The following is a 14,734-nucleotide window of genomic DNA, read 5'->3' as shown; positions in this document are numbered from 1 at the left end:
CTGTAAAATATCTGTCGGGTTGGACATCTAGATAAAAACTGTGGGAACTGCCTTTCTAAAAGGATTAAGTAGGCCATGAACAGGGATCAAATGCATGGATTTGAACATATGGATGTGGCTATCTGTCTTGTCTAGGGAATCTTTAATGCTTCTTGGCTCTCCGGCTCAGTGGTTAGGGCGCCGGCCACATACACCAGGGCTGGCAGATTCAAAACTGGCCCGAGCCAGCTAAAATAATAATGACAACTGCAACAACAACAACAAAAATAGCCAGGGGTTGTGGCAGGCACCCATAAACCCAGCTACTTGGGAGGCTGAGGCAAGAGAATTGCTTAAGCCCAAGAGTTAGAGGTTGCTGTGAGCTGTGACACCACAGTACTCTACCCAAGGCAGCATAGAGAGACTCTGTCCAAAAAGAAAAAGTGCTTCCTGGCTCATCTGTGTTCAGAATGGCTGAAGTGGATAATCACACAAACAATGGTTAAGGCCAGTGTTACTATAGGCTTAACCTGGAGAGAAGAATGCTAAAGAGGCAGGTGGCACATTAAGGGGTGACTAATAACCCTGCGTTATCAGTCCCAGCACCTTCCTGGCAGGAAGAGAGAGACCTCACCTATAAGCAGGTCTGCAGATTTGATAACTTCTTTTATCCTTCCTATCTAGACAGAGGTAAGCAAAAAAAGAAAAATATTAACACCGGAAACTCCAACCAAGTTTCCTCTGTTGGCCCTGATATGAGTTACTGTTCACAAACCTCTAACCACCCATCTCCATAGGCCATTCTGCAGGAAGCTTATCAGATCAGGTAGTCACAAGGCACAGCCCCCAGGACTGACTCACCTGGATCATGTCCAAGGCCAGGTCAGACCAATACAAGCAGTTGCGTTCATAGTCGAAGTCCAGGGCCACTGCTGCCCGCAGCCCGCTGAGAGGCAGCTGCTCGGTGGCTCCTGAGGCCAGGTCATAGCGGTGGATGGACTTGCGCATGGCGTACAGGATGAACTCATTCTCCTCTGCAGACGCACAAGACAGCCGGAGGTTGGGTCCAGGGCATGCTGACGAGTTCCTGGCACATCTGACCTATTTCTTTTCTGACACGCAGACCTCAAACCCACACGCAAGTAGAGGGGACCGAGTGAAAGAGTGGAGGGGTCAAGACCCAGAGGCCTGAGATGGACTCACGTTCCTGCCTTGGGCAAGTTACTGAATCACCAGGGGATCTATTTCCTCATCTGTGTTTTATTTGTTCATTTATTTTTTAATCTAAATCTCCTAAAATACATGCTTCAATGCCCACACTTCTGAGCTCGGCTTGAAAGTCCTGGGAGTCACGCTAGCCAAGATAATTGGACCAATCACCACATTCTCCCTTGTCCTATGACTGGATCATGAGGCTCCACAATCCTATGGACCAGCACACTGACTGCCACACTAGAAAAAAAATTTTTGCCTTGGTGTCACAGTCTTTATCAGGTCAAGAGACTTGTGAGTAATACTTGCCACATGAGACCCTGGGCTCCAAAGGAGCCGGTAACTTATAACTAAGCTTTCTAATCCATTCCTCCATGTGCTTGTGTTTTGTGCACAGTGCCCTATGGCCATTATATCAACCTATTAGATTTTCAAAACAATAATAATACACTGGTTCTTCACTGTTTACAAAATGTTTCACAATCATCATAAAGATTCTATTTCCACTTAACAAATGCTTACACAGCGTTCTCACTCTGTAGCAGGCATTGTTTAATCCTCATAACAACTGTCTGGTGGGGGAACTATCATTAACACAATTTTATAAATAAGGAAACTGAGGCCAGAGAGATCTCGCTGATAGTCACATAACCAGCAAGTGGGAGAACCAAGCTGAGCCCAGGCTCTCCAGACCCAGAGTCTCTGGTGTAATTCTTCATACTGGGCAGCCTCTTATGATAGAGATGGGAACCCTGCCATTTTTTAAGATTCAGAAACACAGGCCCCGAGACTCATGAGACTCATCTAATTTCAGACCACCAGTAACAGGAAAACCTACGCCGTGCTCTCTCTTTTCCACTTCAGGGAAAAGCCTGGAAAACATCCAGACTCTCCCCCAGGAATGGAGGTGAGAAGCACCTCAACATTCCAATCTGATATCCATGTTGACAGCATGTTACATACAGGACCATACCTGGATCACTGGCCCCCCACTCCCAACCCCGATCTGTTCTCTCAGGGAATTAACATGTACTAGCCACCTTCTTTACAAAGCCTTCACTATAGATAACACAGCAAAAGATAAACCCAAAATTTTTAATAGAGTTTAAGTTTCCCTTCTTTTCCTTTGGTTCATTTCACTTCAAACCACATGCTACCCTCTCCTTTTCCAGAAAACCTTCCCACTGCAATTCCCAGGGAGGGGGCACTCAAGATACAGAGCACGTGACAGTCACTTCCCAGCAGCGTGCCCTTTGCCCCACAGCTCTCTCCAGCATCTATAAACCTCATTCTGCTACTTTGGGTTTTTTTCCTTCAAAGAAACTAATGCCCTTCCAGTAGAACCTGGGTCCAAAAATATTTGCTTTGGGATTAGGCTCAAGGCAGAATGCAGCGTTTCAGCATGCGAAGTTTAACCCAGAAAAAGCTGATCCTAGCTGCATACGAGCATAGCCTAGAAACGTGTGTTGTTTCGGTAATCATACAAAAAAATTACTGCATTTTGAAAATCTTTCCAGATACCCAGATCACCTCATCTCTGGAAAGATGAGATGGTTCTCATTAGTCCTATGAAACCATCTTTTTCTTCCCAGGTACATCCCTGCCTTCTACTCCATGATTATTTTTTCTCTTTTATATTTAGGAGGTAACCTACAATGAAATGAAATTTTTTTTCCACTTCATTCCCTGTTCTATCCTCTCCTATTAGAGGAGAAAATAGCTTTCCTGCCAGTTTAGATGGCTTTAAACAAACTGTTGTGTCCCTCGCTGAATTAGCTTCAGAAATATTTATTACCAAAGTCTGCACCCCAGCCCCTGAAGAGCAATCACTCAAGCCCTGCTTGAGTGTCAATAACAGCTCTTGTGAGGGAACTATTTGAATATTATCTGCTCATTCGTAGGAAGCTGCTGAAGTGGTGGTTCTTTCTAAGTCTCCACAGTGAGGTAGGTTAATTACTGTGGTAATGATGGAAGATTAAATTAAGGGACTAACGAGCTTAGCATGAAAAACACCAGGGCAAGCTGGCTGCAGTGAGAGAAGTGAGGGCCGCCTGCCCTGGCGGTGGAGACGCAGCATTTCTCCTGTCATTCATTTGGCGCTTACAGCCGTCCTGTCGGACAATCCCACTGCCAGCCCCAGTGAAGTCAGCCCCAATCTTCTGCCTTCACCAAGAGGTATAAGCAGGATGGGTTTGCAGGGAATAAAGAAGATCTTAAACGCATAAGAACCAGAAACAGAGGGAAGAAAGAAAAGAGGCCAGGAGATAACCTATTTTTCAAAGTATCCTAAGTTCATGTCTAGATTATAAACACTCCAACACATGACATCACCCCTATATCACCTTAAGACATGTTTTAGGGCACGCTACACCTCTCTAGCACGTGTAATCATGCCAAAGAGTTTTCCTTAATTAGCATCTGTAATGATCGTCTAAAATAATGAGCATAGCACTTATTCACAATGTTCCATGAAGAGCATGAGGCTTAGAGTCTGAATTTTACTTGTCACTCGCTAGATGTGTGACCTAAAGTTAATGAACCTTCTCCCCTGAAAATGCTTCCTCCCAATGTTAAAAAACCAAAAAATGATCATATCTATTCCACTGAGGTTTTGAAAGGATTAAATTACCAAACCATGAAAAAGTATACTGAAGTCTGTAAAACTCCATTAAAATATCAGTTAATATTATTAGTATTATAAAATTAAGATAGACCACTTAACTACGTCCCGAGAAGACGTGCATATCTCTCTCTTTTTTTTTTTTTTTTTGCAGTTTTTGGCTGGGGCTGGGTTTGAACTTGCCACCTCCAGCATAGGGAGCCAGTGCTCTACTCCTTTGAGTCACAGGCGCCACCCATGCATCTCTTTATAGTCAACTTTGACAAACAGATTAAGGGACACAGAAGAGCTTATGGGTACGCCTCCACCCCCAACAGATGCCAGTATTTGCAATGAACAAAGGGATTTCCCTGGAAAAACTGAGCTGACATAAACTATTTTCCATTCCTGCAAAGGAATAAGCTTACATATAAACTTCAGTTTGGATGCCAAGCTCAGGGGAAAAAGGAAACTCAGCACTGCTTCTAAGTGCCATTATTTTTCTCCACTAAATTAAGAGGAGCCCCCAGCCTGGCTGTGGATGGGATCCTGATACTGCTCCAGTGATGGCTCAAAGGGGAGAAACCACCCCTCTTACCTGCCAGCGGACAGGGCACCAGCTCTCCTTCCAATCGTGCCTCAACATCTCCTCCGCTACAAGTGTCTCCAGAAATCTTCCGATAGCTGTCACCCCCCACCCCAAGAGCGAGAGGTCAGAACAGCAAAGAACAGTCACAAAGGCATCTCAGCTGGGGCTTACTTCCTGCCCACAGCCAGCACATTCCACTATCCACTCCCTGACCAAACTAGGAGGATGATACTTAGTCATTCCGGACTCATAACTAAACGAGGCAGACCCAAACAATTTAGGGCATGGTTTTTAAATATTAATGTATCCCTTAAAGCTCTGACGATGCCTCCCTGGCTGCAGGTGATAACTTAAGAAGCTCCTGGAGTTGCAAAGATACTTTACAGACTTGCGATGTTTTCTTTTCCACTGGAGGAGAGGAGTTGGCAGACATCATAATTTTAAATGTTGCCCACACTATTTGCAACCTGATAACTTGGAAGTCTACAATTTAGAGTATAAAAAAGAAGAGAAAAAGTGCCAGTCCTCTATGCGCTCCCCAGATGCAGATCCCTTGCGATGCTGAAAGGCAACTTTTGTGATACGTACCCTCTGGTTCTCCTGTAAGTAGAGCCCACAGGACAAGTCACAGGAGGGGAGTAGGACTTCCCAGAAAACTCCGGATCTGGAACACAAACCTCTAATGACAAATCTTCACTCATCTTGAAACCGAAGTCACTAAAAAAGGCAATTGGAGTTTGTCAAGGCCATTGTTCTATACACTTCAGGGATTTCAGTACCTACCCTCTACCGTACCACCTTTCACTTTCATCATAAGTTACTGAACATGTCCCTTTAAAGAATACTCTTTTTGTATTATAAGAACACGTCTATAAAAGAAGCTTTATTATCAGAACCACAACTGGAAAACCACAGCCATATGCCACAGACAAGAACAATACACATCATCATGCCAAATCAAAATAATATTAAATTTTAGCTCGATCAGTTCCCTACCCAAAGACTCTGGGCCTGCCCTCTCTTCCTGAAAAGGGATTCACAAATGTTACAGAACTACTGGCACCCAGTGAGACTTTCTCCTTGACATAATCAGAAGAGTTAAAAGAGAAATTTACAAATATTTTTAAAAATTATTTTGGCTAAGAGTTCAATGTTATTTAAGACCATGTCCATGGCTAGGCATGGTGGCTCACACCTGTAATCCTAGCACTTTAGGAGGCTGAGTTATAGGAGAACTCCTTTAGGCCAGGAGTTCAAGACCAGCTTAGGCAAGGGCAGATCCCATCTCTGAAAAATATAGAAAAATTAGCTGGGGTTAGTGGTAGCCACCTGTAGTCCCAGCTACTCAGGAGGGTACACTTGAGCCCAGAAATTTGAAGTATGATGAGGATGCTACTGCACTCCAGCCTGGGTGACAGAGCAAGACCCTGTCTTTGAAAAAAAAAAAAAAAAGAGCATGTCCACATACTACCTAAATCACCTTGGGTCCCCCATTCTGCACTTGAGATGCGGTAGTTTGGTTCGTGAGACCTCCTGTGATCTAGGGGTCACATCTGCCATGTCTCCCAGGTTGATGGAGGTGCACTGGAGCGGGAAGCAGGAGCCCTCGGTGGAATCTTGGCTCTGCCCTCAACCACACAGCTTCTCCAGGCCACCCCTGACAACCCGAAAATGAGGCAGCTGCACACTGTAACTTCCAAAGTCCTGCCCAAGCTATAAATTCTATAACTCAGATCGTCCACGTTTGTGTGCCCTACCAGAAAAGCTTCCTTGCTTAATTCAATCCAATATTTAGTAAACATATCCCTATAGGAAAAGTATTAACAATACACAGCAATCATAATCCACACCTAGCAGTTTGTAGAGAATTGTTCAAAAGGCAGCAGTTTTACAAAGCTTTTATACCAAATAGGTCTCATTCATTAAATCACTTCATTTTTACTGAATGCCCACTTTAAATCTCTTTTAGCAACGAGGTGAAGCTTTATTTAGCTCATTACTTTTTTGCAAAGCATCCCTCTTGGGCAGCCCTCTTTCACTGTAGGTCACAACCTAGTGGTCTAAGGAAGTCCAAGACCAGCTTCCTTCCCTCCCCAAAAAGAAATATGCAATACATATTTAAAAGTAAATGTTGTCCCATAAATCTTTTGTTTTAATTATATGTGTTTAAGTATCTGCATATACATAAATGTCTAGATACAAGACCATAATAGAAAATGTATTGCTTCCTAGAGGTTGTAGTTAAGAATTGGAAAAGCCACGTGACTGGGCAATGTGGTGAAATATAAACATGTAAAAGAAATTACTCCTGAAATCGGGGAACATATGGGCCAATAAGAGGGTTCCGCAGTGTGATATCAAAGGACTATCAGAAATAACCTCATGTTCAAATACATTTGTCGGTCAGAACCTGAACTAACGGAGATGGCAAGCTCATATCTCTTCCCCTGTTGTCCATCTTGGGACCGTTCCCCACCTCACTGCTCCAGTCCAATCTGCTTTTTAACAAGACCCTGGGTGATTCGCGTGTATACAAAATTTCACAAACGCTAGTCTACAACAGAAGCAGTTAAATCCAGTTGACTTTGGCTTTTTGTGCGAATAGATTTTTACTGGCTCACAGCCACACCGGTTCATTTATAGCTGCCTTCATTCACCTATGGGTGCTGCCACGGGCAGAGCTGAGTAGTTGCAATAGAGTCCATGAAAACATATGGCCCATGGAGCTGAGATAAGTCACTTCAGGGCCCTAGTCCAACCTCTGAACTAGAACACAGCAGGGGGTTCTGGCTTTGTTCACAATAAGTCTGGCTGCCTAAAGCAAAATGCAGTTCCTCTGTGCCACAGCAATCACTGGAATACAAGTTATGTGTTTATGGTCAATGCCTGGGCTCTGTTAAAGCCCCTGACTAAACTCCAGCTAGTTCATGTTCACTTGCATGCACTTGCAGACCGTTCAGGAGCTCTGAGTTCCTAGCACCCTACTGTTAGAATCATCATCCTATATAGCTCAGCTCTATTCAGGTCACCACCTTTGCCTAACAGCCTCCAAAGGCCTCCTGCTTACAGAGTAAGGTCCATCCCCTTCAGGGTTTCTAGCCCTATCGTAGTTCATCTTTTCAGTTTCATCTCTAATCACTGCCCTGCTTCACACACCCAACGAGGCACCCAAATTAAACTACCAACCACACTCTGCTGCCTCCACACCTGCCTGCTGCTGCTACATGGTCTTAGAAGGAACACTTCTGTGCTCATCTCCAGATGTTCCCTTACAGCCCATCTCAGAAACAGTACTAGTCCCCAAAACGACATGGTTCTCCAGGAGCAAATCACAGCTCTCACCTTTCCTTGCCATAATCACAAGAACACCAATTTCTCTTCCACGGCACCTGCTGCCCTCCGCCTCCTGTCCCAGTTACCTGTACACAAGTCACATCACCTACTTTTAACATTCTCAGCAGTGCCTTGAATATTTTGTTCAAGGAATAATTAATGATGTGTATATATACATATATAAAACATCCCCTCATTTCAAGCAAAGAAATCCCCTCTAGGACAAGGGTCCTAAGGAAAGGATTTGCCTATAATAGAACCTTCCGCACCTTCCCCTTCTAGGTTACCCAATCCCAGAGCTATCTACTCCAGAGTAGAGCTTCCCTGGATCATAACACCTCTATCAGATCACATGGGTGTAAGAACTAAAGAGAACTTACGAAAAAAGTGCCTCCCGCAGGTCTTCTGGGTGCTAGGATACTTAATAAAGACTTGTTCCTCCCTGGGGAAGGGACCCTGGCCTAGTCCATCTCCTCCACATTCAGTGAATAAAACACAACTGGATTCCGCAGCCATCAAAGCAAAACTAACCATTCATAGTCCTCCCGGGTGCAGGAGCAGTTGGACACAACAACGGGCCTGTCGAAGTCTTCTCCGTTGAAGCACGTTGCATGGGGGGTCCTCCGTTTGAAAACAGTCTTGTGTCCCAGCAAACACTCATTGCCCCGCTCATCAGATGGGGACCACAGCTTGTAGTCATTCTCTGTGCAGGGAACCCCTGGGGGAAAGAAACAGCAGGAAGCTTCAGAGGCAGGCCCACGTCGGCCCTCGGCCCTGTCCTCTGCTTCCTGACCATATTACTGCTGCCCCACAAGCACACAGAGCTCAGGAGCCACCCCGAGCCTCTAGCTGGCTTGCTCTGACGCCGGGCAGCACCCACACAAGCAAAAATGATACTACCTGAAATGCAGACACTCGTCTGAGAAAGCTGGGAAGAAGCAAGCCCTCATTCATTCAAACTTCTGAAATATTTCAGGTTGAGTCAGCAGCTCCATTTAGAAACAACTACTCGAGGGATTTCTCTCCTAGAGAGCTGGGGAAAGGCGGAACCCAGGCCGGGTGCTATCACGCAGGGGTATTGCTCCCCGCCTGCTCCCTCGGGCAGCGTGGGCACACCTGGTGCTATAGCCCAAGAGCAAGAAGAGTTCACTTGCCCTCCTCAGGGATACAAGGTCTCCATGGAAAGAGGCTAAGAAACAGGAGGACACTGGCACTCTAACTGCCCTCATTCATTCAAAATGTAAATAGAGTGTGCTTTCCACAGGCATTCCAAAGTATGACTATGTTTATATCAATACTTTATGTCTTCAATCAGATTAAACACTACCCAAAGGTGGCACACAACGATCCATTCAATGCCAGACATGTATATATGTCAGCAAACTTACTAAACATACTAAATCCCTACTGACTGTAAAGCTGTCAGCCCGTCTAGCAGGTGGAGAACTACACGGAATAAATCCCTGTTTGTAAGTGGGGTATAATCCAGCAGATGGAAAACGACACGCACAGAGGAACAGAAACAAATTTATAACGCAAATGTGCTGGGCACAGAGAAGACGGGAGGTATCTTCTGGACGGGGTATTAGAACAACGCTGTTGGACTCGGAAATACAAAAAGGATTTCAAATAGCAGAGACTGAATGGGTGAGGTTCAGAAGGAGCAGGGGATAGTCTGGGCAGCTGGAATAAAGTTAGTGAGATGAGAAGCAGCAAAGGGCAGGACACATGGGGAGGGAGACGGAAGACGCTGAAGAATTTCCCTTTTCCTCGCTCACTTACACATCCCATGTCTAGACTAGCAGATCATAACCAGATCCTAGATGCTCTGCCAGGCCCCTGCAATCGCTTGGCATGTTGACATACAGGCAGCAAGGTATGATTACACTGATTACACCCACTTGGACTGACAATGCGGAAAAACGTCTGTCATTCATTCATCCGCCCATCCATACATTCAACAAACATATATTTAGAAGTACTATGTGCCAGGAACTGCACAGGGAAACTAAAAAACAAAGAATAACACACAGTCTGCTATAAAGAACTGAGCAAATCCTCAATTACCTCCTTGTGAGTTTCGCTAACTTGTTTGTGCCCACCTCCCCTAGGGAATCAAGCACTTTTCTCAGCTGGTACTTTACGCCCAACAGGTGGCCAGTAAATATCTATGTGAAAAAGGCCAACGAGGCAGCAGCTTACCCAAGGCGTCCGTGGCATTGACCTGGAGGATCAACCAGCTGTGGACATTCTCTTTGTTTGAGCCAAAGATGGTGAAGACGGTGCTCTTCTCCCCAGGTTCAGTGAGGAGGCCGTACACAAACAACGGCTTCTCCGAGAAGATGAACGATTTCCAGGTCTCCCCTTCGTTGGTACTGTACCTACCAAAATCAAGTAGAGCAATCCTTGCTGTTAATAACTCTAAGGCAAAGGCCTAATTTCCAATTAACTTTCACCATTAATAGGAACCAGGGCTCCTTGGAGAAATGGCTAATCTTGGGCTAAAGTAGACAAAGTTTAAGATTGTGCCAGAAAGCAAAGTGCTCAGAGACTAAGGCAGTCATCTCAAAACGACACAAGAACCAGCTTTATGGGATTCAACTGCCCAAATCTAAAAAAGTTTAAAAAGAAAAATGATGGTAACAGACATATATATATTGGGCAAGGGTCTCTTATGATACTAAAAGAGAAGGAAGCGACGGAGGGAAATATTTATCTCATATTAGAATGCCACCTAGTAAAGGTAGAAAATAAAAAGAATGAGGAAACGTACCATTCTGTAAACCCCACTGCAATAATCAAATCAGACCCGGGCTATCACTGCATGCTAAAACCACTGGGTGAAAGTGTTGGGGGCCAGGACAGCCACGTGATCTAAAGATGTCAACCCACAGAAATATCATTCACTACAAAGGGGGGAATGTAACTTCACAGTGGACGATCTGGAAGTCACAGACTTAACCAAACTTAGCATTACTGACAGTGGGACAACCTGACGTTATGTTCCTCCTGAATAAAGCACTGAGAATAACACATCATCGATGGACGACTCTACACAATTGGATGAATCTCAAAGGTGGGACATTCTACGTGACAACTGCTCTGGATTCTTCCAAAGCATCAAGGCCATGGAAACCAAATAAATAAAAAAGGCAGGGAGCTTGCTAACAGATTAAAAGAGACTAAGGAAGTAGAACACCCAAATGTAACGAGTAAGCAAATTTGCAATGTGTAAATCCAATTCAGGATTCGGTTCAGGAGTGACTAAATGGGACAACTGAGAAATTATGAGTAAGTCACACTGAGTTTATGTTAATTTTCTTAGATGTGACAATGGCCTTATGATTATGTAGGAAAATGCTCTTACTTATTGGAATACAGGCTTAAGTATCTAACTGTGAAGAAACATAAGGCCTGCAACTTTCTTTCAAATGATTCAGCCAAAAAAGGATAAATAGGACAGATATATAGATAGAAAAACAGATTGACTGAAGTAAAGTAAGGCCAGGTGTAGAGGCTCACACCTGGAATCCTACTACTCCAGGAGGCCCCGGAGGGAGGATTGTTTGAGCTCAGACGTTCAAGACCAGCCTAAGCAAAACAAGAACCCTTCCCCCACTAAAAAAAAAAATAAAAAATTAGCCAGCACAGTAGAGTGTGCTGTAGTCCCAGCTACTTGGGAGGCTGAGGGAGGAGGATCACATGAGTCTAGAAGTTGGAGGTTGCAGTGAGCTATGATAACAACATTGCACTCCAGCTTGGGCAATGGAGTAAGACTCTGTCTCAAAACAAACACACAAACAAAAAGAAGTAAATTGGCAGATAGCAGATATTAACAACTGGTGACCCAGGTAAAGCGTACATGGGTGTTTATGTAGTTTTTCCAACTTTCTGTGGTCTTCAAAACAAAAATGTAAAAAGATGGAGAAAAAGTATGTCCTGGGAAACGTCTCCAAGACAGACTACATCAGAACAAGGAAGCAAGGCTTTGAAAGAATAAGTAGCATTTAAATAATTGTACTAATTTTAAATTATCTTTTGTATTGAAGAAGGGGGGTGGCGTCTGCCTGATACCTGCTTCATCGCCCAGGGAGCTGGCAAGGTGGGAAACCACACAATTAGAACGTTCTTGAGAATCACATAGCTATTGGGTCTCTCTTAAATCCTCATCACGTACATAACATTTTCTTCCACCTTTCTCGAGTTTTTGAGATTTTACTCCCTCAGGATGTTAATACTTAACATCAACCCTTTTTCATGATATAACTCAATCCAAACACTTCTGCTCAAATTGAGATTACTAAAATTGACATTCTATACGAAGGCAAGGTGTTAAGCCAATGGTGAGGTTACAGGGCAGCACAAGGAATGTCAGTGGGAGACCAAGTGATCTCTTCTACACATCTTTTAAAAGAGGAGTAATTCTTGTCCTGCCAACATGCATTCTGTGTTTAAACAAATTTCGAAGTAGATTCTTGGATAAGATAACTCATTCAGATTTCTCCCTTATACCAGTGTGATGAGCTAATACACAGTTAGTATCACTTTCAAAACTAACAAGTCGGCCCATTATACAGACCCCAATGGCAGCTATCTGCCCATCCTGTGATAATGTTGGAAGTCCATCTATTCGTACATTGCCAAGTTAATTCTATTTAAGAGCATCTTCAACCCAAGATAACCTTAGGAATGAGGCATCCCATTTCTTGAGAGGTTCCCAGAGGATTCTGACAATCACTCATTAATGGAACTAACGGGCAGGTACACGACCAAGCACAGTCTTACATTTGAGGAAAAAACAGCTCATTTAGAACATGAAGCCTTTTCAGAATTTGGTGGAAAGGGCAGTGGCATTATCAACTGCAACAAGTAAGGGAATATTTACGTATTTGGACTGAATGTTGACCCCTAAAAGAGAATTTGTGTTGATGAAGTGAAAGTGGTTAAGAACCTTGAAAGAAAATGAACCACTAACTAGGCTTAGCAAGACAGTGAGACCCCTACCTCCACAAAAAAAAATAAATTCATTAATTAAGTTATCCACGCATAGTGGCATGCACCTGTCATCCCAGCTACTCAGGAGACTGTGGCAAAAGGATCACTTGAGCCCCCAACACTTTCACCCAGTATTTTTAGCATACAGTGTTGTCACTCCAGCCTGGGTGATAAAGTGAAGCCCTGCCCTCCCCCAAAAGAGAGAAAGAGAGAGAGAAAAGAAGAAAGAAAGAGGAGAAAAAGAAAAAAAAGAGAGAGAGAAAGAAAGGGAGAATGAAAAGAAAAAGAAGAAAAGAAAAAAAGAGAAAGAAAAAGAGAGGTGGAGGAAGGAGGGAGGGAGGAAGGAACGAACGAACGAACCAAATCATGTTTTGTGAAAGAGGATATAGGGCTTCAGCCTTTAGAAATAGAGAATTCAAACTGTTCATATAAAAACACAGACATAATCTCATGGCCAAAAACTCTCACAAGGACAGGAAGATCAGATAACATAATATGTAGGCCACTGTGAAAGGTTTGAGACAGGCTGTGTTATGTCCATTGTTTTGCTTCCAAGAAACATGTCAGCGATGTCCTTTCTAACTCACCCACACAGGTTTCAACTTGCTCAGCTGATCAGTATTACTGGGAGGACGTGATTTGTTTCCATCTACATGGATTTTACATTTCTTGATTTTTGTGTATCTCAAAACTTTTGTAATGACCCAAGTAATATAATAAAACCAGATACATTAAATGGAAGAAGCCATGGCAATTATCCCACTTGTGACTCTAATGTGTGACGACACAGAAAGGCTCTTGACAAGCTTAGGTTTTTAAAGAACATGTTCAAGATGAGAAAAAAGTCATATAACCAGGGCGGTGCCTGTGGCTCAAGGAGTAGGGCACCAGCCTCATATGCCGGAGGTGGCGGGTTCAAACCCAGCCCCGGCCAAAAACTGCAAATAAAAAAAAAAAAAAAAAAAAGTCATATAACCAAGGCAAAAATATTACAGAGCAGAAGTAACTGCTATTTAATTTTAACTATAAACTTTATAGCTATTTTTATCCTGTTAGCCAGATAACCCAAGTTCAAAATGAATCAAGGATTATGTTTCAAATTACCAAAACAATTGGTAGATTGTTGGGTTCATTACCTAGTTAAGTTCTATAAAGAATTAGAAAGAGAAAGATCATTGGCCTGATAAACAGTGGTATAAATAATAATAGATACAATTACCTGTATCCAAAAACCTACTATCTATATATTCATTCATTCATGAAAGCCAACACCCAGTTCTACCTTCATTAGACTATTAGACCTTCGAACTATGCAATAATTCATGTTTCCTGGCTAAATGGAAAAAAGTGAACAAAATAAAGACTTCATTAGCATAGAATTTTTTTCTAAATATTCTAACAGTAAAGCTGGGTCTCAAAAAAAGAAACCACACACACACAAAAGAATTTTTATTTTGCTTTTATCTTTATCAAAAAGAATGATCTTCAAACTGAACAAGACAAAAAAAAAAACAGAAGTTAAAGGAAAATGAGTATAAAATAAATTCTAGAGAACTGAAAGCTTTGAAAGATAGGATGATTACAGAGTGCCTTTTAATAATCTCCACAAGGATCGTGAAGAACAAAGATCTCAAAGGCTGCATTAGGAAGAATGGTTTTCTTTCCCCAAAAAAGAAAAGGTGGTTTCAAGCGTGGATTATGAAACAGGTGATTGAGAGCATTTAGAAGGAAAGGAAGTCAGGCTGGGACTGAGTAAAATTGGTTTTACGCACAAATCACAACAAACTAATCCCATTATGTTTTTTTCCTCATGATAATTTCTGATTTGAAGAACAGGGTAATGATATAGGACATTCTTTTTCTCATGATGATCTCCGTGGACCACAGAGTTAGATAAAATTCACTGCTGCTGCAACAAATCCCGAGGATGCTGATGTACGGTTTGTTCTCCACCCAGAACGAGATCTCTAGTTCCCACAGAGCTCAGCACACCTGCCCAGGATCTGAATGGGGATCTGGAAGGTGTT

The 14,734-nt window shown here is 43.1% G+C and overlaps 1 protein-coding gene across 2 annotated transcripts in view; it reads right to left on the bottom strand.

The window, feature by feature from the left end:
- SORL1 (sortilin related receptor 1) overlaps nucleotides 1-14,734 on the bottom strand; it is a 178,335-nt gene that overhangs the window by 83,426 nt on the left and 80,175 nt on the right. For both annotated transcript variants that reach the window (XM_053593547.1, XM_053593548.1), the window contains exons 13-17: nucleotides 9,915-10,093; nucleotides 8,244-8,430; nucleotides 4,968-5,096; nucleotides 4,389-4,474; nucleotides 841-1,013 (exon numbers count right to left, since the gene is read on the bottom strand). In XM_053593547.1, the coding sequence (XP_053449522.1) occupies nucleotides 841-1,013; nucleotides 4,389-4,474; nucleotides 4,968-5,096; nucleotides 8,244-8,430; nucleotides 9,915-10,093 (754 nt within the window). The remainder of the gene's footprint in view (nucleotides 1-840; nucleotides 1,014-4,388; nucleotides 4,475-4,967; nucleotides 5,097-8,243; nucleotides 8,431-9,914; nucleotides 10,094-14,734) is intronic.

The sequence above is a fragment of the Nycticebus coucang genome, chromosome 6, assembly GCF_027406575.1.
Source record: "Nycticebus coucang isolate mNycCou1 chromosome 6, mNycCou1.pri, whole genome shotgun sequence".
Classification (NCBI taxonomy): Eukaryota; Metazoa; Chordata; class Mammalia; order Primates; family Lorisidae; genus Nycticebus; species Nycticebus coucang.
Note: the sequence above shows the minus strand (reverse complement) of the source record. Positions and strands in the feature narration are given on the sequence as shown.